Source organism: Dermochelys coriacea, chromosome 5 (assembly GCF_009764565.3).
Source record: "Dermochelys coriacea isolate rDerCor1 chromosome 5, rDerCor1.pri.v4, whole genome shotgun sequence".
NCBI classification, from domain to species: Eukaryota; Metazoa; Chordata; order Testudines; family Dermochelyidae; genus Dermochelys; species Dermochelys coriacea.
Genome location: NC_050072.1, coordinates 137,165,770 through 137,189,550, shown reverse-complemented (window position 1 = coordinate 137,189,550; position 23,781 = coordinate 137,165,770). Strand labels below are relative to the sequence as shown.

The window sequence follows — 23,781 nt, the reverse complement described above, 5'->3', positions numbered from 1 at the left end:
CCTCCCTTACGGGCGCCAGAGGGGACAGACGCGCCCCCCGGGGCAGGATGGGAGATGTAGTTCCTGACTCTCCAGGGAGCGGAAGTGACGTTGGGCCGAGCCGAGCCGTGAACGCGCGCGGGCGCTGCGGCTTTGCCTGGCTCGCGCGGGGCCGTTGGATCCTCTCCAGGAGCCGGCGAAGCGTTTTTGTGTCTCCCGGCTCTGGGCATGCGCAGATCGGGGGGCTGGGGCGAGCACCGCATGCGCAGAGGCGGAGCTGCCCTGCTGCTGCTGCGGGGCTGGGCTGGGCTGGGCTGAGCGGAGCGGAGCGGAGGGTCTGTGCCGGGGAGACCTTCATTAACCCCCGGGCCCGGCCCGGGCCCTGCTCCCGCTGCAGCCGCCCCCTGCTGAGGAGCTGCAGCCTCCAGGTACCGGAGCGAGCCCGGGGGCCGGGCGCTGACTCTGCCCCCGTGTCCGGGGGGGCGGGGACCAGGCATCTCGCAGCGGCGGGATCTGCTCCCTGGGGGGGCCGCGCCCGCGGGCTGGGGGGCTCGGAGCTGCTGTCCCAGCAGGAGCCCAACGCCCCCCGGGCCCGGCCAGGCTCTGCCCTGGGGTTCCTGCGCGTGGCTGGGCGGGAGGCTGGCGGGGGGGTCTGGGAAGGGGCGGATGGGAAATGTCGGTGCAGCCCGGACGTGGCCGGGAGGGGACCCCCAAGGAGTGGGGAGAGAAGGGGGGGCTGAGATCCCCTCGGATTTACCGCTGCCCTCCGCCCTGGGACCACCGTCCTCTCCCGTCCTGCCCCCTTTCTCTCTAGAGAGCAACGAGCGACAGCGGGTGACCCCCCGCCCACATCCCTGAAAAGGTCTCTCCTCCCCCCGATTGTACCCCATTCGCTCCCCACTTCGCCAATGGCCAGTTCAAATCTCACGTTGCTGGCGTCTCCGCCCCATTTTTACCTGTAGCGAGTTGTCCTTTTTTCGGTGGGAAATCCTTCCCCGGCGTGATTTCTGAACTGGGAAGAGGGTTAATGGGCAGAGGCTGGGAGAGCCCCTGAGACACGGATACCGCTGGGCTGGGGGGGCCACTCTCTGCTGGCAACAGGGCATGGGAGGGAGGAGCAAGCATCCCCCAGGGAGAGGGCTCAACCCCAGGTTTCCAGTCCCAGCTACTTCCCCCACCCCCACCTTGCCCAACCCACTGCCTGCTAGTCACATTCCCAGCCCCTCCCGTTCTGACCTGACTCCAGCCCCACTCCTGTCCCCTGTGAAAGCCACATCACCCAGGGCTCCCTGCTGGCCACGTGCATGTGAGGCAACAAGAATCCATCCCCTTCTCTTGTTGATTCCCCTCAAACTTTCCCTCTTTTCTCTTGAACTCTTAAATGGTGACATAAAATCTCCTCACATGCTGGGCTTCTCTCTTGTATCGGCAGATACTTAGTTGGTGGCCCATTTTCTCCTCGGTTCTGAAATACTCTTATCAAATTCTTGAAAATCTTCCTGCTTTTCTCTCCAGGTATCTGCATGAGATCAGGGCTGTTATCGTTCTAAGCGTGGCTCAGGCCTTGACTGAGATCAGGTGTCCCAGTCTGCTGGGCACTGCACAAACCCTAAGCAAGTTTGGGGCACCTTTTGTGCCAGGAACTGCACCCACCCTTACAGAGAGCAGGGACCTTGCTGTACCAGGTGCTACAGTGACCCTGACTGAGCTCCTTGCCCCTTTTCTGCTAGGCCCTGCATCAACACCAAGTGAAATCAGGCTCCAGTTGTGCCAGGTGCTGCAGAGACGGCAAACAAAATCAGGGACCTTGTTGTTCCTGGAGCTGCAGAGACCCCAAGTGAGATCTGGGTCCTGTTGCACCAGGCGCAGCAGAGACCCCAACATAGGTCAGACCCCGCTGTTGTGACAGGTGCTGTGAAGATCCCAAGTGAGATCTGCACCCCTGTTGTGACAGGTAAAACTGAGATCTGGACACCCATCCCCGGGCAAAGGAGCGCAAGACTGTGGCCCAGATTAGAATCTCATAGAAGATCAGGGTTGGAAGGGACCTCAGGAGGCCATCTAGTCCAACCCCCTGCTCAAAGCGGGACCAAACCCCAACTAAATCATCGGAGCCAGGGCTTTGTCAAGCTTGACCTTAAAAACCCCTAAGGAAAGAGATTCCACCACCTCCCTAGGTAACCCATTCCAGTGCTTCACCACCCTCCTAGTGAAAAAGTTTTTCTTAATATCTAACCTAAACCTCCCCCACCGCAACTTGAGACCATTACTCCTTGTTCTGTCATCTGCTACCACTGAGAACAGTCTAGATCCATCCTCTTTGAAACCCCCTTTCAGGTAGTTGAAAGCAGTTATCAAATCCCCCCCCCTCATTCTTCTCTTCTGCAGACTAAAGAATCCCGGTTTCCTCAGCCGCTCCTCATAAGTCATGTGTTCCAGCCCCCTATTAAGAACATAAGAATGGCTGTACTGGGTCAGACCAAAGGTCCATCCAGCTCAGTGTCCTGTCTACCAACAGTGACCAATGCCAGGTGCCCCACAGTGAGTGAACCTAACAGGTAATGATCAAGTGATCTCTCTCCTGCCATCCATCACCCATCTTTGACAGAGGCTAGGGACACCATTCCTTACTTATCCTGGCCAATAGCCATTAATGGACTTAACTCCAGGAGTGTATCCAGTTCTGTCTTAAACCCTGTTATATTCATTTTTGTTGCCCTCCACTGGACTCTTTCCAGTTTTTCCACATCCTCCTTGTACTGTGGGGCCCAAAACTGGACACGCTACTCCAGATGAGGCCTCACCGATGCCGAATAGAGGGGAATGATCACGTCTCTTGATCTTCTAGCAGTGCTCCTACTTATACAGCCCAAAATGCCGTTAGCCTTATTGGCAACAAGGGCAAACTGCTGACTTATATCCAGCTGCTCATCCACTATAACTCCTGCCTCCTCTTCTGCAGAACTGCTGCTTAGTCACTCGGTCCCTAGTCTGTAGCAGTGTATGGGATTCTTCCATCGTAAGTGCAGGACTCTGTACTTGTCCTTGTTGAACCCTATCACGTTTATTTTGGCCCAATTCACTAAATTGTCTAGGTCCCTCTGTATCCTATCCTTACCCTCCAGCATATCCACCACTCCAGACATGGTCTGTATCCATAACTTCAGATACAAACATGATCCATGCACACAAATAGGATAATCATACTCGGCACATCATAACTTTTCCAATGACACCACACATGATGCATATTGCACAAAAAGCATTATAATTCTATCCTAATCATATTATAATCATACCACTATGCTGAATATGGGGTGTCCTGTCAGGCAGGGTCTTATTTCAAGGCACAGGAGTTGGGAATGGACTTCTCCTCTTTGTGGAACAGGAAATAACCCTCCAGCCAGGGCTGGGAAAATGTCTCAGACTTCCAGGGCTGGAGCCTGAATCTACTGACACTTCATTAGTTACCACCACTCTCAGTCTTTGTGGCAACTGCAAACTTTATCAGTGAGGATTTTATATTCTCTTCTAGGTCATTGATAAGAACGTTAACTAGCAGAGGGTCAAGAACCAGTCCTTGCGGGAACCCTCCAGAAATAAATCCACTCAACCATGGTTCCCCATTTACAATCACAAAATAAACCTGGCATACATTAAATAGATTAAAAACTGTATCATTCTAGTTTTTTTAGTCAAAATATTGTGCTGAACCAAGTCATATGCCTTACAGAAGTCTAGGTATATTGCATCAATACTATTAGCTGCATCCAAACTTTTGATCTTCATCCACTAAGGATATCCAATTAGTTTGATAGGATGTATTTGTTCTAAACCTTTGTTAATGGGTACTAATTATATTACCTTCCTTTATTTCTTTATTAATGAAATCCAGTATCGGCTGCTCCATTATCTTGCCCAGTATCAGTGTCAGACTGACACGCTTTTAATTAGCTGGGTCATCTCTCTTACATTCTTTAAATATTGGCACAGCATTAGCTTTATTCCAGTCTTCTGGAATTTCCCCAATGTTCCAAGTCCTAAGTAAAATCAACCTCAACAGTCCACCACGCTCCTCCACCAGGTATTTTAAAACTCTTGGATACCAGTTGTCTGGATCTGCTGATTTAAACATGTCTAACTCTAATAGCTGCTGAGTTATTGTTGGAATGGAAAGAGTGTTGTCGTCAACATCTTATGATATGACTACGTCATGTGCTTTTATCCAAACCCAGGAGAGAAATATTTATTGAACGCTTTTACCTCTTCTGCATTATTTTTGATAATTCCACCATTTCCGTCTAATGACAGGTTTCAGAGTAGCAGCCGTGTTAGTCTGTATTCGCAAAAAGAAAAGGAGTACTTGTGGCACCTTAGAGACTAACAAATTTATTAGAGCATAAGCTTTCGTGAGCTACAGCTCACTTCAAAGCTTATGCTCTAATAAATTTGTTAGTCTCTAAGGTGCCACAAGTACTCCTTTTCATTTCCGTCTAGTAATTTACCACTACCATTGTTAGGATTAATTTTGAACTTTATATACCTTTAAAAACTTCCTTCTTATTTTCATTGATCATTGATTTTTGATAGCTTCCCTTACCAATTTTCTACAATTCTGACCTTCTAACTTATATTCTTTACTATTGACTTCCCCTTTCTTCCATATAGTTTATTTGTAGAGTGTTGGGATTCCTACCAGGGAGCCACCAGCAGGGTCCAGAGACAGCCCCATCTCCTATCTCAGGCTCTGGCTAGTAGGTATGTGATAAATGTGAAAACCCTGCCTTAGTCTGTCAGCTGGGAGACACAATGGTTCTCTTTTTCTACCCTCTGATGCCTCCTGGCTGCTCTAAGCAAGGTGGAGGTGGGACTCAGGTAACATGTGCCTCCCGAAGCTTCCATTTACCTGGTGCTGCTGTTCTGTGAATAGTGGGGTTGTGACTGGGGCAGCAGATACTGAGTGTTGGACTCTTGCTCTTTCAGAGACCTGTGACTTTCGAGGAGGTGGCTGTATATTTCACCAGGGAAGAGGAGGCTCTGCTGGACCCCACTCCGAGAGCCCTCTACGGGGATGTCATGCAGGAAAACTATGAGACTGTGGTCTGGCTGGGTAAGGAGTCCTGTCCCTTATATAAGGGTTATAAGAAGCTGTGGGGTCTCTAAAGAACTTGAGTAGTAATAACTTTATACCTGTATTTGTCATGCAAGTTTTGACAAGCTCTCCCCCCCACACACTTTTTTTGCCTTATCTCCCACCCAGAATAATTTTTGGACATGTACCTTTTTGGTGCTGTCAGTCATTTTAAAATTGCATTTAATTTATCATTATTGGATACATTAATAACTAGAGCTTTCATGCCTTTTCCTCATTTTAAAAGGAAAATATGCTGCCTGTAGAATTCTAAATTGAGTAAATAGGTGTATGACTCATGCATGTCTTGTGTGACAGTCAGATGAGTTCAGCTTTTGATAGGAGAGTGTATAATGTTGCCATTCAGGACCCTATGGGTGAAGGGAGAACAGAGCCGTGGGAGGGGAGGAGAAGCAGGGAGTAACTAATTCTGGGGTGCTAGGACATGAGGAGTGTGTGTGCCGGATTAGAGGTAAGAAGGAAGAGGGAGGGATGAGGTAGTGAGAGATGAGGAGGGAACATAGGAAGCTCCCAAGGTGCCTGGATGTGGTGGTGGCTGAGAGTAATGGGAAGAAGGTGAGGGGAGTATGGAGGAAAGGCACCCAGGAGGTGTGCTGGGTGGATCAGTGGGAGGTAGGAGAGTTTTGGGGATCTAGAGCTGTGGGGGATCCTAGATCTTTAACCCCAAATCCCTGCCCAGGCCTTTTTGCTTTACAGAAAACTGCACTCCAGTTTTATTTCTGTTCAGTTTCACTTCATTATACATTTTCCCCCAAACGTTATTATTTTAACTCTTGACCTCCCTCTCCCACTCGTTACCCCCCTCCCCATATAATCTCCCCGTCTCTATGCACAGCAACCCCATCCACCGATCCTGAGTCCTTGCTGCATTCCTCCATCCCACAGTAGGGCCACTACCCAGGCACAAATGGGCACTTCGTTGATGATGTCAGGGTGGTAGGATAGCCTGTACAATTTTTACACCTACGTATTGGGGTACAACTAGCCCTTTTATGTGACTGCTCAAAGTTAATTGAGAAGATGAAGTTTAGTGAAACACACAGAAACTTAATTTAATTTAATACAGGCAGTTATAATTGGAATCATAGGCAAGGATCAATATGCATAATGATTAGGCTAAGGTAAGTATAGTAAAGAGAGTCTTGCACTGTGCATACTTCCAAGTTATGGACATAAGGAAACAAAGATTGAGGGACAAGGGAGTCCATCAGAAGGAAGGCCCTCCTTCAGTTTACACTGCCTTGGTGACCTGACAAAATGGTAACTAAGAGAGGTGTATTATCCACTTATGGTAATAGGATGGCTATATCTATATCTGCTCCTTTACTCTGATTACAGTAATGTCAATAGCTGCCCCAACCCATATGTGGCCTTTGGGAAGTCCATAATTAAGCATCAAGCATTAATACTCATGATTTACATCACTTATTTACATCACTATTTATTAATAATTCTAATATATGAATGCGGCCCAACTGCTGAGATACTGCATAGCAGCCTAACTGCTAAAGCCCACCCCTTCTTTCAGAATCCTGTGGTGTATTGCACCTGTTGGTGATTACTTGTTAGTTTTTTCAAAATGTGGGGTCAAAATATCTCACCTGGGATTCTCTCCTTATATCTCTCCCCAAAATATCTCACCTATGCTACGCAACTCCAGCTACGTGAATAATGTAGCTGGAGTGAACTTACCTTAGGTTGAGTTACTGCAGGGTGTACGCTGCGGGGGGTCGACGGGAGAGCGTCGGGGTAGAGTCAGCGGTAGAGTACAGGGGTTGACTGGAGAGCCAGCTGCAGTCAATCTGCAGTTGATTTGGCGGGTCTTAACTAGACGCACTAAATCGACCACCAGTGGATCAATCTCAGAGCGTGGATCCGGGCTGTACTGTAGACCTGCCCTTAATAGCCCATCTATTTATGTTCACCTCTTTGACCCTCCATGCATATTGCAAGCTAATAAGCAATTTTCTGATAATGACATCTTATCTCTAGCAAGTATAAAATTGCACACAAGACTTGAGACTAGGTCAAAGATCATAAAATCAGGTCGGGGTGAACAGGAGTGAGAGTTTGGAGAGACTCTTGGCTTCGCTCTCTCCATCTGCAGCAGCCACAAGCTGCCTTCCCTCCGTGCTCCTTGGATCTTGGAGCCTGTCCCTTCTGACATTGCATGACCCAGGTCTTGTTTCTTACATTTTCCTTTTCTGGATTCAGAGTAGCAGCCATGTTAGTTTGTATCTGTAAAAAGAAAAGGAGTACTTGTGGCACCTTGGAGACTAACAAATTTATTAGAGCATAAGCTTTCGTGAGCTACAGATCACTTCATCGGAACAATTAGAGGCTGTTGCTCCTGAATTTCAGTGTTTAGTTCCCCAGCCTTCTCCACACGCTGGGGGAGTTTAATTCTTCCTCCCATTATACCTGAATCACTAGATTTCCTAATTCCCCACAATGTGCTTTTGCAATATCACAGTTCTGGGACAGCTAAGCCTCTGACCTGCCTCCGTGGTCTGCTCAAGGAATGCCTGCTCAGGTATCAGGCCTCTAGCCAGCCCCTCTGTATGGGTAGGAACCCACATGCCTCTCCTTTTTGACCAGGTTTGAGGATTGCAGCTTCTCCTACACTGTGCTCACTGGACTAACCTCCAGTTCCTGTCCTTTGCTTTTTCTCCGAGGGCTGTAAGCACTGTGTGTGTGATAGAGTTGGGAATTTTGGTGATCCTTCTATGATGCCAATACGCACCTCAGTTTCCCTCTCTGATTGGTATTGCTATGATTAGAAAGAGCAGGAGACATGAGGTGTTTTGTCACATAGATTTCATGGGGTGATATGAATGGGTCATTAAGGACTGGCTGGGACCAACCCACATCAATAGAATACCCGACAGGGACAAGGGAATAATTGTCACCTGTCCACGGGAGGATCTCTCATCAAGCCCTCGGATCGCTACCCCTTCCTGCTTCTCCACGTGGGCACCAATGATACTGCCAAGAATGACCTTGAGCGGATCACTGCGGACTACGTGGCTCTGGGAAGAAGGATAAAGGAGTTGGAGGCGCAAGTGGTGTTCTCGTCCATCCTCCCCGTGGAAGGAAAAGGCCTGGGTAGGGACCGTCGAATCGTGGAGGTCAACGAATGGCTACGCAGGTGGTGTCGGAGAGAAGGCTTTGGATTCTTTGACCATGGGATGGTGTTCCATGAAGGAGGAGTGCTGGGCAGAGACGGGCTCCATCTTACGAAGAGAGGGAAGAACATCTTTGCCAGCAGGCTGGCTAACCTAGTGAGGAGGGCTTTAAACTAGGTTCACCGGGGGAAGGAGACCAAAGCCCTGAGGTAAGTGGGAAAGCGGGATACCGGGAGGAAGCACAGGCAGGAAGGTCTGTGAGGGGAGGGCTCCTGCCTCATACTGGGAATGAGGGGCGATCAACAGGTTATCTCAAGTGCTTATATACAAATGCACAAAGCCTTGGAAACAAGCAGGGAGAACTGGAGGTCCTGGTGATGTCAAGGAATTATGACGTGATTGGAATAACAGAGACTTGGTGGGATAACTCACATGACTGGAGTACAGTCATGGATGGTTATAAACTGTTCAGGAAGGACAGGCAGGGCAGAAAAGGTGGGGGAGTAGCACTGTATGTAAGGGAGCAGTATGACTGCTCAGAGCTCTGGTACGAAACTGTGGAAAAACCTGAGTGTCTCTGGATTAAGTTTAGAAGTGTGTGCAACAAGAGTGATGTCATGGTGGGAGTCTGCTATAGACCACCGGACCAGGGGGATGAGGTGGATGAGGCTTTCTTCCGGCAACTCACGGAAGCTACTAGATCGCATGCCCTGATTCTCATGGGTGACTTTAATTTTCCTGATATCTGCTGGGAGAGCAATACAGCGGTGCATAGACAATCCAGGAAGTTTTTGGAAAGCGTAGGGGACAATTTCCTGGTGCAAGTGCTAGGGGAGCCAACTAGGGGGAGCGCTTTTCTTGACCTGCTGCTCACAAACCGGGTAGAATTAGTGGGGGAAGCAAAAGTGGATGGGAATCTGGGAGGCAGTGACCATGAGTTGGTTGAGTTCAGGATCCTGACGCAGGGAAGAAAGGTAAGCAGCAGGATACGGACCCTGGACTTCAGGAAAGCAGACTTTGACTCCCTCAGGGAACAGATGGCCAGGATCCCCTGGGGGACTAACATGAAAGGGAAGGGAGTCCAGGAGAGCTGGCTGTATTTCAAGGAATCCCTGTTGAGGTTACAGGGACAAACCATCCCGATGAGTCGAAAGAATAGTAAATATGGCAGGCGACCAGCTTGGCTTAATGGTGAAATCCTAGCGGATCTTAAACATAAAAAGAAGCTTACAAGAAGTGGAAGGTTGGACATATGACCAGGGAAGAGTATAAAAATATTGCTCGGGCATGTAGGAAAGATATCAGGAGGGCCAAATCGCACCTGGAGCTGCAGCTAGCAAGAGATGTCAAGAGTAACAAGAAGGGTTTCTTCAGGTATGTTGGCAACAAGAAGAAAGCCAAGGAAAGTGTGGGCCCCTTACTGAATGAGGGAGGCAAGCTAGTGACAGAGGATGTGGAAAAAGCTAATGTACTCAATGCTTTTTTTGCCTCTGTTTTCACTAACAAGGTCAGCTCCCAGACTGCTGTGCTGGGCATCACAAAATGGGGAAGAGATGGCCAGCCCTCTGTAGAGATAGAGGTGGTTAGGGACTATTTAGAAAAGCTGGACGTGCACAAGTCCATGGGGCCGGACGAATTGCATCCGAGAGTGCTGAAGGAATTGGCGGCTGTGATTGCAGAGCCCTTGGCCATTATCTTTGAAAACTCGTGGCGAACGGGGGAAGTCCCGGATGACTGGAAAAAGGCTAATGTAGTGCCCATCTTTAAAAAAGGGAAGAAGGAGGATCCTGGGAACTACAGGCCGGTCAGCCTCACCTCAGTCCCTGGAAAAATCATGGAGCAGGTCCTCAAAGAATCAATCCTGAAGCACTTAGAGGAGAGGAAAGTGATCAGGAACAGTCAGCATGGATTCACCAAGGGAAGGTCATGCCTGACTAATCTAATCGCCTTTTATGATGAGATTACTGGTTCTGTGGATGAAGGGAAAGCAGTGGATGTATTGTTTCTTGACTTTAGCAAAGCTTTTGACACGGTCTCCCACAGCATTCTTGTCAGCAAGTTAAGGAAGTATGGGCTGGATGAATGCACTATAAGGTGGGTAGAAAGCTGGCTAGATTGTCAGGCTCAACGGGTAGTGATCAATGGCTCCATGTCTAGTTGGCAGCCGGTGTCAAGTGGAGTGCCCCAGGGGTCGGTCCTGGGGCCCGTTTTGTTCAATATCTTCATAAATGATCTGGAGGATGGTGTGGATTGCACTCTCAGCAAATTTGCGGATGATACTAAACTGGGAGGAGTGGTAGATACGCTGGAGGGGAGGGATAGGATACAGAAGGACCTAGACAAATTGGAAGATTGGGCCAAAAGAAATCTAATGAGGTTCAATAAGGATAAATGCAGGGTCCTGCACTTAGGATGGAAGAATCCAATGCACCGCTACAGACTAGGGACCGAATGGCTCGGCAGCAGTTCTGCGGAAAAGGACCTAGGGGTGACAGTGGACGAGAAGCTGGATATGAGTCAGCAGTGTGCCCTTGTTGCCAAGAAGGCCAATGGCATTTTGGGTTGTATAAGTAGGGGCATAGCGAGCAGATGGAGGGACGTGATCGTTCCCCTCTATTCGACACTGGTGAGGCCTCATCTGGAGTACTGTGTCCAGTTTTGGGCCCCACACTACAGGAAGGATGTGGATAAATTGGAAAGAGTACAACGAAGGGCAACAAAAATGATTAGGGGTCTAGAGCACATGACTTATGAGGAGAGGCTGAGGGAGCTGGGATTGTTTAGTCTGCAGAAGAGAAGAATGAGGGGGGATTTGATAGCTGCTTTCAACTACCTGAAAGGGGGTTTCAAAGAGGATGGCTCTAGACTGTTCTCAATGGTAGCAGATGACAGAACGAGGAGTAATGGTCTCAAGTTGCAATGGGGGAGGTTTAGATTGGATATTAGGAAAAACTTTTTCACTAAGAGGGTGGTGAAACACTGGAATGCGTTACCTAGGGAGGTGGTAGAATCTCCTTCCTTAGAGGTTTTTAAGGTCAGGCTTGACAAAGCCCTGGCTGGGATGATTTAACTGGGACTTGGTCCTGCTTTGAGCAGGGGGTTGGACTAGATGACCTTCTGGGGTCCCTTCCAACCCTGATATTCTATGATTCTATGATTCTATGATCTCCTTTTGGCTGAGTGAAGCATTTATGGACTCGTTATGTTTTCGGGAGCAGGAAGAACTGGGCTCGCAGATGCAGGGAGCTCTATTGGAGAGAAGACAAATGTACAGGTACAGTGAATGGAAACCAAACCGTTTTCTAGGGCAGCATGACTCAAGGGCATTGGCCAGTATGGACTATATTGTCTTCTTTGCTTCTGTGCCCTAATCTAAAGACTTTCAATGCTGCGTTTCGATTGACTAATAAACCCTGCTATGTTTTAAAAGTCTGCACAAACTTGCACTGTGCATTGGATGAGGAACAGTCTCTGAACAGGAGTGTCATTCAGTTGGACCTGTTGGCAGAGCTCACAGCTTGAAATAGTGTTGAAGCCAGAGGCTCAGTTGTAGGTGTTGAAGCTACATTGGCCTATCCTTGTGGAAGAGTGGAACCCATTGGGTGTCTAGTGCACTCAAGGTGCACCTCCCAAGGACTGTTTTAAAGCCAGGGCATTTCACAGATCCTGTGGATCCATGACAGTGTCAGTGTGCCTTATGGGAAAAATATATAAAGCAAGAAAAGCATCAAAATGCATATTTACTATCAGTCCTCTTCGGAATCCCATATCACTTCCAAAGTGTATTAACCAAGACGTAAGCTTTTAAAGAAGGTTTTATCAGGTCATGTCATTTTGTAGCCCAGAAAGACCCCCCTCAGTCAGCTCAAACTCAGCTGTGTCTCCCCAAAAAGTCTGTCTGTCTTCTTCAGTCTCCTGAAAGAGGTAAAATCAGTCACTGCCCCTTTCTGTATGGGGCAAAGCTTCAAAAGATGGAGTTCTGTATAATCAGCCTTGAGATCCAGCCTTAGTGATACCAGATTGCACAGGAAACCTATCCCTCAGCCCTACTCGGTATCATCTGGCCCATCTCAGCATCATAGTCTGTGAAGTATTCATGCTTTGAAGGGCTGTCTCAAAGATACACATAACAGTCATAAATAGGGCCAGTGTTTGCTGGCAATGAAAATAGAGTAGTTGACAAACATAAACAATATAAAAGGAGTACGTGTGGCACCTTAGAGACTAACAAATTTAAAAAATTTGTTAGTCTCTAAGGTGCCACACGTACTCCTTTTCTTTTTGCGAATACAGACTAACAGACTAACACGGCTGCTACTCTGAAACCTATAAACAATATATAATCCTTTACAGCCTGAAAGTGTATTGCGGGAGAGGACAGGAGCCAGCTGTGTGGGGGAGGTGGGGCCCAGACACTGGGCATTGAGAGCCTAGGGCCGTCTGTGTGCTGGGGAGACGGGACATGAAGCAGCTGTGATCAGGGGAGAGGTGCTGTTGACACAGTCAAGAGCAGGTGCGAGCGCCGTCTGCTCTGCAGCATGATGAGGGTGCCTGGCGTCCCATGGCCAAGTGCCCCGCCTCTCAAGGGGAAGCTCCACAGTGTTTTTTCTGAGCCCAGACTTGTATGAGGAGGGAAGAAATTGGTAGCAAGTCTCAAAAGCAGCCAGCCCCCAGCCTTTGCCCTGTGCCCTGGGGAGGAGTCAGGTGTCACCAGGCAGAAATATGGGGTTTGGGACCCTATATCCCCACGCACCCTCTGTTCACCTATTCTGGATATGAAGGGTGATTTCAGAAATGAAGAGTAATTTCAGGAAAAAATGCCGTAATAACAGCAATTTCCAGAAAACACTGGCCCTAATCATAACATTAAATACAATAGTCTCAAGATATATACCTCTGTTCATCGGATCTGTCACTCTGCCTTCACATAGTTCACTCTGCTGGTGGGCTCTACCTCATCCCCCATTCTGTGTCTGTCTTATCTATTTAGATTGTAAATTCTTCAGGACATGGACCATCTACTGTTCTGGGTTTGTACTGTGCCTAGCACAACAGGGGCCCACAGTTAGTTGGCTCTTAGGCACGAAGGTAATGAATATGATTTATAACAACAACACTTATGCCACTTTGAGCCAAGGAAGCTAGCCTTGGGATTTTGCTTCTTAAAAATGAGCTGGGGTTAAAACCATGGAATATTCCTTGTGACAAGTATCCCACAAATTCCATGGACCTTCCTTGTTTTCTTTGCGTTCCCAGGATTTCCAATTTCCAAACCTGATGTAATCTCACAGCAGGAATGAGGGGAACAGCCGTGGGTCTCAGACCTCCTATGGCTCTGAAAAAAAGTGCTCCTGAGACTGTCTGCACAGGTGAGGAATTGTGTAAACCATCTCAAAAACTGTCCATGAGTACAGGAAACATTTGGGATGCCCTACAAAGACTCTCCAAGTTGTAAGCTCTTCAAGTTCAGGATTGTTTCCTGCAGATGTGGAATCATTAGGCAGATGTCATTCATGACTTCCCACCTATCCTGACTGACAGTTGGCAGCAGGTCCCTGAGAGTTCTGGTGAGATGCACACCCAGAATTGATACCTTCCTCTCTCTTCTCTGGGGAGGGGTTTGGGGAAAATCAGCTCCTGATAGGTTTGATCTCTCCCGCACATATTTTGGTTTGTTCACACCTTTTTCCATTCCTCTCTCTGGTGCAGGGAGTGACCTATGTCTGGATTCTGTCTGTCTCCCATCAGGTGACGGGATGGTGAGTGAGAACGAGGAGACACCCCAGCAGGAAGATGCTGAGCAAGTAGAACCACATGGGATGTTATCAGGAATATCCAAAGGGAATGTTTCTGGGAGTTGTGCACTCCCAGAAAAAGCAGAAGCCTGTGAGATTCAGCACAGGCCAGAGGAAAACTTCAGTAGCCACTCAGACCTTATTACATGCGAGACCATCAGCTTGGAAGAGACATGCTACATATGCCATGAGTGTGGGAAAAGCTTCAGTGGGAACTCTGACCTTCTCACACATCAGAGAATCCACAGGGGAGAGAAACCCTACACGTGTTCTGAGTGTGGGAAAAGCTTCAATCGGAGCTCACACCTCAACAGACATAGGAACATCCACACAGGAGAGACACCCTACACGTGCGCTGAGTGCAGGAAAAGCTTCAATCGGAGCTCAAGCCTTATTAGACATAATAGAATCCACACAGGAGAAAAACCCTACACGTGCTCTGAGTGTGGGAAACGCTTCAGTTATAACTCAGTCCTTATCTCACATCAGAGAATCCACACAGGCGAGACACCCTACATGTGCTCTGTGTGTGGGAAAAGCTTCAATCAGAGCTCAAGCCTTATTAGACATCAGAAAATCCATACTGGGTGGACACCCTACACATGCCCTGAGTGCGGGAAATGCTTCAGTTATAGATCAGCCCTTACCATACATCAGAGAAGTCACACAGGTGACAAACCCTATGGATGTTCTGAGTGTGGGAAACGCTTCATGGATAGTTCAGCTCTCATCACACATCAGAGAATCCACACAGGAGAGAGACCCTACATGTGCTCTGAGTGTGGGAAAAGCTTCAATCAGCGCTCACACCTTATCAGACATCGGGCAGTCCACATAGGAGAGACGCCCTACACATGCGCTGAGTGTGGGAAAAGTTTTAAGCGGAGCTCTGCCCTCATCTCACATCAGAGAATCCACACAGGAGAGATGCCCTACACGTGCTCTGAGTGTGGGGAATGCTTCAGTTATAGCTCAGCCCTTACGAAACATCAGAGAATTCACGGCGGAGAGACGTCCTACATGTGCTCTGAGTGTGGGAAAAGCTTCAGTCAGAGCTCAGGCCTTATTAGACATCAGAAAATCCACATATGAGAGAACTGTAATAAATGCCTTGATCCTGGCTGGCCAAAGATGTGATTTTTTTTTTTTTTTTTTTTAAATCACAATTGCCAATTCCCACATAGCGACCTTTGCACCATGTTCACGTGGTCTTTCAGCTCCCCTAGATGAGTTGCCTGCTTCTGTCTTTTGCAGCTCCCCATTCTTTGGGGTCAGTCCTGTGATTTTTTTCTATCCTCTTTTCCTTTTGAGTTGTAGGAGTGTGTGTCCCTCCAGCCAGGAATGTTCATCAGCACCAGGTAGAGGCGAGAGATTTACCCCAACAAGCTACCCTGAGGCAAAAACTGCCTGGACCTTACATCCACTAGGACTGTACGTGGTGTTGGCTGCTCAAGTTAGTGACCTTGGTGTAAAAAGACGATTATAGTTGTAGTGCAGATGTAGCCCAGGTGCTGCTGTTGGCATTAGCTTTCCCCTTGACCTGACCTAAACTCCATCACTTTTCCTAGTCTAAACAAACCTTGAGCATCACGGTTATACTGTCCCCCCCATTTCAAAGCAATTGTTAGTTATCAGGTTCCCCCTTTGGGAACCATTTTTTTCATTCCCAGTTGCTCTGATGTTGCTTCAGGTTGTGCTGGAGACCAGATATTTTTACTACCATTTTCCTCACTTAAAATATATTGAACTATAAAAGAGAACAGGAACAGGGCACGGATAGGGAAAAATGTTATTTCACCCTCTGTAGCAACGGAAGAAGATAGGGTAAGTCAGAGGAATTCCCTTATTTCCCATCACCAACACAATCCCCCTGTTAAACTTGTTAGGTCAATATTTTTTCTATAGGGCTGGGAAGAGTATTCCGGAGTAATGACTTGTAACTAAGCAAAATACCCATGCATTTGGCTCCCAAAGAAGCTGTGGCTCAGGTCCTGCAGGAGATCGCTCCTGAAGAAATCTCCTTCCTAATCCATTAGGAATCATGTTGCTTACTATTTGAGAAATGTAATCCCTATCTTGATAGGGATGGGAAAAATGGAAGTGACATTTCTATTCAGCTCACCACTGTCAGATGCTGCAAATGTATAAAAAATGAAATCTGAGTTGAATGCGATATAGCTACAGAAAGATACCAGACGTGGTGTCTTACAGGATTCTAAACCACTCCTGAATTTAGTCCCTAATTTGAATCTGTGCCACCAGATTAAGGAAATAAAAGGGCATATTTGTGGGAGTTATACCTCACTTTCACTACTGATATATTGTGTGGTTGGTGAAGAATTCTATGGCAGAGAAGTGTAAAATTACTCCAAGTAAGGTCAAAGATTTGACAAGAACTCAGGTAGAAACTGCAGGTACGAGTGATTGATTTTCACCCTAGAGGTGGAAGCTATGGTGACCTGTCGTCCAGGTAAACTATTTAGAACACTGCTCCCTAGTTAAGTGGCACTGATCATGGTCCTAAAGGATGCCATGATTAAATTGGGAACAACTGTCTTTTACCATTTGGAGCCAAAGTTTCATGAAGCACAGAGAGAAACAGCTGATTCCTTCAGAGCCATTCCATGCCTATCTGGCTGATTTGCTGGACAAGAAGCACTTCCATGCTGGGCAAATGATGGTAGCCAATGAGGAAATGTACCAGATTCTAAGTTCAGACTGCAGGATACATGAATGCTGAGTCCAGAGTCTGTGGTTCGGTCTCGTAGCTTTGCTATTAAGTCATGCATTTGTATCGCTTCTCCACCTGCTGCTACGTTGAAAGATCAGAAAGTGTGAAAATAGAGCACAGGTGCTTTTTCTCATAATGCAACCTTCCCACATAGTGTGAGACCCCTTCCACCCACACTTATGGGAGAAGATCCAGGGAGAAATGAACTCACAGAAATGGAAGGCTCCCAGGTAATTGTAGAACGTGACTTCACACAAAGCTGACTGGGTGGAAATGGGAATTAAGAGAACTGCCCTATAGATTTATATTTTGTAATCTTTAAATGAATTGTTACCAGTGACAATGAAATTAAACATGAAGTTAATTAATTAGTTAACCCTTCCTTCCTAGAAGAGGAAGCCACACCCCAGAAGCTCTGCTGGGCATGCTCCAACTGGAGAACACATATAAAAGCCTGCAGAGTTTCTCAGTCTGTGCTGACTGCTGGAGGGGAAGGAGGCACGCTGCCAGCTCCTGAGGAGGGACAACCCACACTCCAGGATCCAGAGGCCAGCCAAGCCAAGGCCCAGATGGAGGATTCCACAGGAGGGGAACAGACCGGAGGATCCCCCAAAGTGGAGTACACTGTGTTTATGGTAGGGAGTGATCCAGGGGAACTTTGAAGACAAAGTGTGTGAGAGACGCAATGACACTTGGCGTGTTGCAGGCAGATCCCTGTCGAGCTAAGGCCAAGGGGAACCCTGCCACTAGCAGGGTCCTGGATCGGGACCTGGTGGAGAGGACGGGCCCAGGTCCCCCTACTACCCCACCAACACTGTCCTGACACTGGGGGCGAGCTGCATGGACTCCGGCCAATAGGCTGCATTACCCCGTCTAAGAGGGGGAGGGTGACCATTGGGCCACACTTCCCTGACGTGTGGGTGAGCTGCATGGACTCTGGCCTCTAGGCCGCACCACCCCGCCTGTGAGGGGCAAGGTATCTGGACTCTGGCCATTGGGCCACACTACCCCGCCTGTGAGGGGGAAGTTATATAGACTCTGGCTGTTGGGCTGCACTACCTTGCCAGCGAGGGGGAAGGTATTTGGACTCGCCATTGAGTAACACTCCCCTGACCTTTGGAGAGATTTATAGGACACTGGTCATTAGGGCCCACAACCCCGATCAAAGGGGTGATTGTGCAGAAACAGGCCATTGGGCCGCCCACAGAGAGATGGGCATGGGAGACTTGAGAGTGGCGAGGGTGCCACAAAGAGGTGCTGTGGTGCCAGACCCGCCACAGGCTGATTTTTGTGATAACTTTCAGTGTTCCAATATAATTCAGGTTTTCTTCTAGTTCTCTCCATGTCCCTTCCTACTATATAGGAAATTGTTGCTAATCCTGAAATTAAAACCTCACTCCAAGGGAATTAGAGTGGAGGAATATGTGAGAGAAATAGCATGTATGAAAATAGAGACCTAGTATAGACTGTCATTATTTCTATTTAAAATTGGATTTATTTTGATAAATTTTTAAGTAAATCATCTGTTAGGAGGAAAATTACTTGAGACAAGATGTGTAACCTTTTACCCAGTTAGAGGGTAACAGCCACAGAGTTGCCCAGGTCTCTTGTTTTCAAAGCAAAGATGTCACATACGGCAGGACATGTCAAAATCTAAACTGGTGATGGATGTGTGATGGTAGCTTTTCTGAGTTGTTCTTTTTGTGGTTTGTTTTTTTTTTCATTTAATTTTTGTTATGTTTTTTGCAACCAGTTATTTTTATAGGTGCTGAGGCCCCTTTTCCTTTTAAGTACAACACTTTAACTCTCAGGCCTGGCTCTGGAAACCTCCTCAGAACTGGCCTTGTGTTTCTTTCATGTGTGATATCTTTGGGGTTCACACATCCACACTACATGGGGTTCACAGCAACAGATACTTTGAAAAACCTACCGGGCTAAGTGGGTCTTTTCCAAACTGACATTGGCCTAAAGTCTGCCTCGGTTAAACTGGATTGGGACATATCTGTATCAAGGTAGTGGTTCACACCTGATTTTCCCAGAGACCTCGGGGGAAGGGTGGTAAAATAGGATAAGTAGGAATCTACAACAATGAAGTTAAAGATCAGGGTGAAAGACCCTCACTTTGCAGGTCAAAAAGCCTGTTCTGTTCATTCCCTCTGACACATCTGGCACTGGTCACTCTCAGGCACCACACGGGGTTAGATGGACCATTGGTCTGACCCAGCATGACCAGTGTTGCGTTCTTATGTAAACCCTCTACAGCCTTGTCTACACTGGCAAGTTTCTGCATAGTAAACCAGATTTCTGCAGTGTAACTTCTGAGGTGTGCACACTGCCAAGCTACTTAGTTTGCAGAAACTGCTCAGTAGCAGCGCTGTAAAAAAAGCCACCCTGATGAGAGGCGTACAGCTTTCTGTGCCAGTGCCAGTGTAGACACCCTGTTCCATTACAGCTCTGCAACTAGTCTCGGGTAGGTGTCCCACAATCTCTGTTCTCATCTCTCTGGTCATCGGTTTGAACTCTACTGCACTGCCCTCAGTGACCAACCGGGAATGCCACCCCTTAAATTCCGTGGGAATTTTGAAAGTCCCACTTCCCACAGAGACCAGTTATGGTTACAGACCCGTCCTGAAATTAGAGCAGGATATTTTAAAGCTTTATCTCATAGTAAAGTAACACAATTCAAATGTCATCGCAGAGGATAAAGCACTCCATTTCATATTTATTGCTACTGATCTCACTGAAAAACTTCCTTGGTGCTGCTCCCAGCACTTTAGGGAGTTTTTCCCCTTCTCCCTTCCAGCTGTGGTTATGGGACTGCAGCACCTCTCCAGATGGCCTGCTTTGCTCTTTGACTTGCATCCTTCACTTATTTGAATGAAGCTGTCTGCTACTAGTTTAGTTCATAGCTGAAACCTCAGGTACCAGCAGCTAATTACAAAGGCTAAATTCCCATTGCCATCAGTGGGAGGTTATCCTGGGTTGCCAGGGCTGCAGGTTTTGGTCCATGATCAACCAAAGTGCTACAACAGCTGCACTCTTACATGGTGGGTCCTGCAGCCTATTACTAAACTACTCTGCCATAGTCTGCAGGGTGGCCTGACTTGCTGAGAATCTGGCAGAAGAGAGACCCTGGAGCAGAGAAGGAAAATGTCCTCAGCAGTCATAGCTGGCAGGAGCAGGAAAGGTTGGGTTTGTTTTCAAATTTCTCTCCCTGCTCAAGCCTTTAATCATTCCTGTGGCTCTTCTCTGAGCCCTCTGCAATTTATCAGGGAAAACCAACCAACCAAACCAGACTGTTCTGAGTGATGTTACAATCTATTGCCTTCCAAGGTTGAATATGAATCAGATCATTCTATTCACCTAAGAGTTCAACTTTAAGGCTTTTTTTGTTTTTTTAGTTCCAATCAAATCCTGTGCAACAGCATCATTTGGTCACTTCATATTCACAGGTTCCCAGAGCTGGCAGGTCTAAGTCTTTCCTCCCACACCAACATGAAAAAAATCAGTGACAGAAAATGCCCTAAAGCCCCTCTGCTTCCTTGCCCACTAGACTGTGGAAATACACGAGAAAAAGTGCTTTCCTCTCTCCTCCTGACCCTGAGTAACATTTCTGTCTGTCCTTGAGATTCTGCCACAGGGACAAGGGTTGTGGATGCATATGATATGTTAAGGCTTCATTGATTTGTTCATTCCTTTACTCCTTCATTAGTAACAAGGGTGCATGAGCTCGAAATAATCCAGCTCTGACTTTCACACAGGAGGCTATTTCCAGGCTCACAATTACCCAAAAAAAAAAAAAAAAATCTTTCTAACCTGAACAAGTTGAATCTGGAGTCACTGAGCCCCAGGATGCCTTTCTTTCATCAAATATTTTTGGAGTATATCATGTTAACTAGGTAGGTCTTCCCCTAGGAAGAGTCTGTCCAGTGGCAGCACTCAGTGCACACTTCCCATTTACAAACTCATCTTCAGCATATAGGCCATTGAACCTAGCGAGGCGGGGAAGATCCCTTTGGTCGGGCTCCAGCCTAAGCAAGCTCCTGGAGCCAGAGCCCGGCAAGCCTGAGACAGCTGACCTGGGCCAGCTCTGTGTTTTTAATTGTACTGTAGACATACACTTGGTATCAAAATCCCAGCTTTCTCATCAGGAAATCAAGCCCTAGTCCCCCACGTGACAGGTCAGGATAGTCACCACTATATTCATGAGGTCAGAACCGACAACAGCCCCTGCATAGGGACCTAGGGGAACAACTTGTCCACCTCTTAGAACAGCTTTGTACAAACATTTTCCCCATCAAAATGATCCAGAGCTTTTAAAATGAGAATAAGAGAACAAACTAAATCAAAACCAGAGAAACTGCTATCAATCTCCCCACCACACACAGTTTGGGTCTGAATTTTTCTACTGAAATTTTGAGGCAATAAAACTCGCACTGCTATTGTCCAGAAACAAACCTAAACCTCCCGTGCACTGTCTAGGACTTTGATTGCTGAACCACCAATGCTTCAGCTCCTTCTGTGAGATTTTCAGCTGCCCAATACTGCTGCTATTCCAGGGGAGCAATTCTTGACTCCAGTAAGTATTGATCTCAGTCCCGTTCTGTGTATCACAGGTTTTTCTAGGAAAGGGCAGTGAATGGTTCTAGGGTCCAGTGATCCTCATTCAAATCAGGCCAGAATATGAGAATCCTTCCCCTTTCCCAGACTGTGGGAGGGGAGACATTTAAAGGAGCTCTCTGAGCTATAGCACGTGGCTAAGTAAAGAGAATAAGCCCTATATTCTCCCTCTGCTTTGGGATCTGGGCTTACTCCTGAAGTATCTTTACCCACGTAGTCCCTATGGATCACCCCTAACCCTTGATGCTGCTTTCTACAGAATGTGAAAGGATCAGAGGCAGTGCAGGAGCCTTCTGGGGACACAGATCTGAGGCTCTGGGAAAGAGAGATTGTCTGAGACATCAGAGCGCTATAAACCATGCAGCCACCTCCTAAATCGGGCCTGTTCCAGCCCTGAGTCTGAGCTACCAGGGTCCCTCCCACAAAGCAGGGTGCCTACAGCCTGAAAATAAGCAATTGAAACTAACTCATGCTCTCTCTGTCGTGGCTTCCCCTAGACTAAATAGCATCCCAGCCAAGAAGCATCTTTGGTGCGCCCCTATCCCCAATATGTTAAACCTTTGAATACCTTATTTTTTATTGCATTTGTAGCTCATTTCATGATTTCAATGTACAACTTGGATGCATGATTTTCTATGTCATAAGACAAATTTGCATGCTACGATCTATATTTAGTCATGCCATATATAAGCAAATAAAAAATTCATTTCCTTTAAGCATACAGAAACTCTTTAATTTTAACAGTAACTGAAATGTACTAATATCTAGAAATTGAACTGTCACCAACACAGGATGGAACAGTATTAAATAGTGTTACAGTAAGAGACAGAGTTAGAATGGTAACCCTAGTCCTTTAGTTCAAAGGTCGCTTTTCTCACCTTTCCCCTCATGAACTGAAGTGCAGCATTACAGAGATTGAAGCACTGGCCAATCTCCTTTCAAGTGATGAAATAGCAAACGATGTCAGTCTCAATAAAACATCTCCAAGTGCCGATGGCCAATGAGAGACTAAGCTTCAAGGTGAGAAGCAGCTGGCCAAATAAAAAAAAAATTGTGCAGGTGCCAAAGTAGCTCAGTTGGGTGAGTGTTAGACCGAAGATCTAGAGGTCTCTGGTTCAATCCCAGGCTTTGGCATGCTTTCATCCCTCTTTGTGCAGGGGTGAGCTGTTTTCTGGAAGCACAGCAGTTTCTTTACCTGACCCGAGGCACTCATTTCAGGTGCTGCTGTAGGAAAAGACAGTGTGGGCTTCCGCACCTGCTCACCTCACCTCACCTCACCTCACCTCATCTTTCTTTCCTTCCTTCCTTCCTTCCTTCCCAGGAAGGGGAAGAAAAAGAAGCTCTCCTTCAATCTGGAATCACAAAGCAGTCATAAGATTGACTTCCTGGGAGCCAGCTCCAGTTCTTTGCTCTATGCCAGTCACCTCTTGGAGCCTTGTAGCTTGGCCTCCTCTGCCCTTGGAGGTTGGCCTACAGAGTCTGGCTCTTTCTGCTGGCCACACTTGCATGACTTGCCAAAGGAGAAAGTGAGGTGGGAATGGGGTAAAAGAGGAAGGTAATGCTGAAGAAGGCAGGGCAGAAGCTAAGCTAAGCTAATCTCAGTGGAGTTAGTAGAATGCCACCATTCATTCTGCCAAAGCCTGGGAAGGTGCGGTTGGCTGCTTGGAGGTAGAATCCTGTGCCTGCCTCTGGCATCCCAGGGATGGCTGCTTGCAGCCCAGGAGAAGAAGCGGGGTTCTGGGTGGAAGGAAAAGTAGCAATGGTGAGTCCTAGTGGGCTCCTTTCTGGCAAGATAGTTTTCTGATTTAGGTTTGGGAGGAACCTGAAAGCTGTGTGTGGACTTGTTCCAGTGAGAACTGCTGCTCCTTTCTTGCCAACCTGGGGGCGCTGGTGACAGCTTGTGGTGGGGCAGGTGCTGACTTGAGTGAATGCAATATAGGAAACCCTAGCCTAAGTCCACTGCTTGTCTCCTGCCTTGTGACAACAAGATTTAAATCTTCCTAGCATGTGCTAAAAGAAAAGGAGTACTTGTGGCACCTTATAGACTAACAAATTTATTTGAGCATAAGCTTTCGTGTTTAAGTGAGCTATAGCTCACGAAAGCTTATGCTCTAATAAATTTGTTAGTCTCTAAGGTGCCACAAGTACTCCTTTTCTTTTTGTGGATACAGACTAACACGGCTGCTACTCTGAAACCTAGCATGTGCTGCGGATCGTGCATTAAGCCTACCTGGTTAGCCTGGTCATTGCCAAAGTAGCTCAGTTGGGACTGCATTAGATTGATGATTTGAAGGTTTCTGGCCTGGTTCCAGGCTTTAGCACACCCCTTCACCCTGGGCATGTAGTGCTAGGCTTTCTTCTGGGTTTGCAGCTGTGCCT

General features: G+C 47.3%; 1 protein-coding gene and 1 non-coding gene across 17 annotated transcripts; both read left to right on the top strand.

Moving 5' to 3' along the window:
* Window positions 1-80: 80 nt before the first annotated feature.
* LOC119856430 (zinc finger protein 501-like) lies at window positions 81-22,118 on the top strand. 16 transcript variants are annotated; one of them, XM_043515397.1, is made up of 8 exons: window positions 81-407; window positions 4,648-4,737; window positions 4,963-5,089; window positions 11,475-11,530; window positions 13,513-13,625; window positions 13,966-15,321; window positions 17,176-17,758; window positions 17,810-22,118. In XM_043515397.1, the coding sequence occupies exons 5-6, from the start codon at window positions 13,553-13,555 to the stop codon at window positions 15,141-15,143; spliced, it is 1,251 nt and encodes a 416-aa protein (XP_043371332.1). In that variant the 5' UTR covers window positions 81-407; window positions 4,648-4,737; window positions 4,963-5,089; window positions 11,475-11,530; window positions 13,513-13,552; the 3' UTR covers window positions 15,144-15,321; window positions 17,176-17,758; window positions 17,810-22,118. The 16 variants fall into 16 exon arrangements, with proteins under 16 accessions (XP_043371332.1, XP_043371333.1, XP_043371331.1 ...); XM_043515398.1 differs by having other exon boundaries at window positions 17,173-17,758; XM_043515396.1 differs by having other exon boundaries at window positions 13,966-15,409.
* A 345-nt stretch (window positions 22,119-22,463) lies between these two features.
* Window positions 22,464-22,536, top strand: TRNAF-GAA. The gene has a single exon. It is a non-coding gene; the product is annotated as a tRNA-Phe (tRNA).
* The last annotated feature ends 1,245 nt before the right edge of the window (window positions 22,537-23,781 follow it).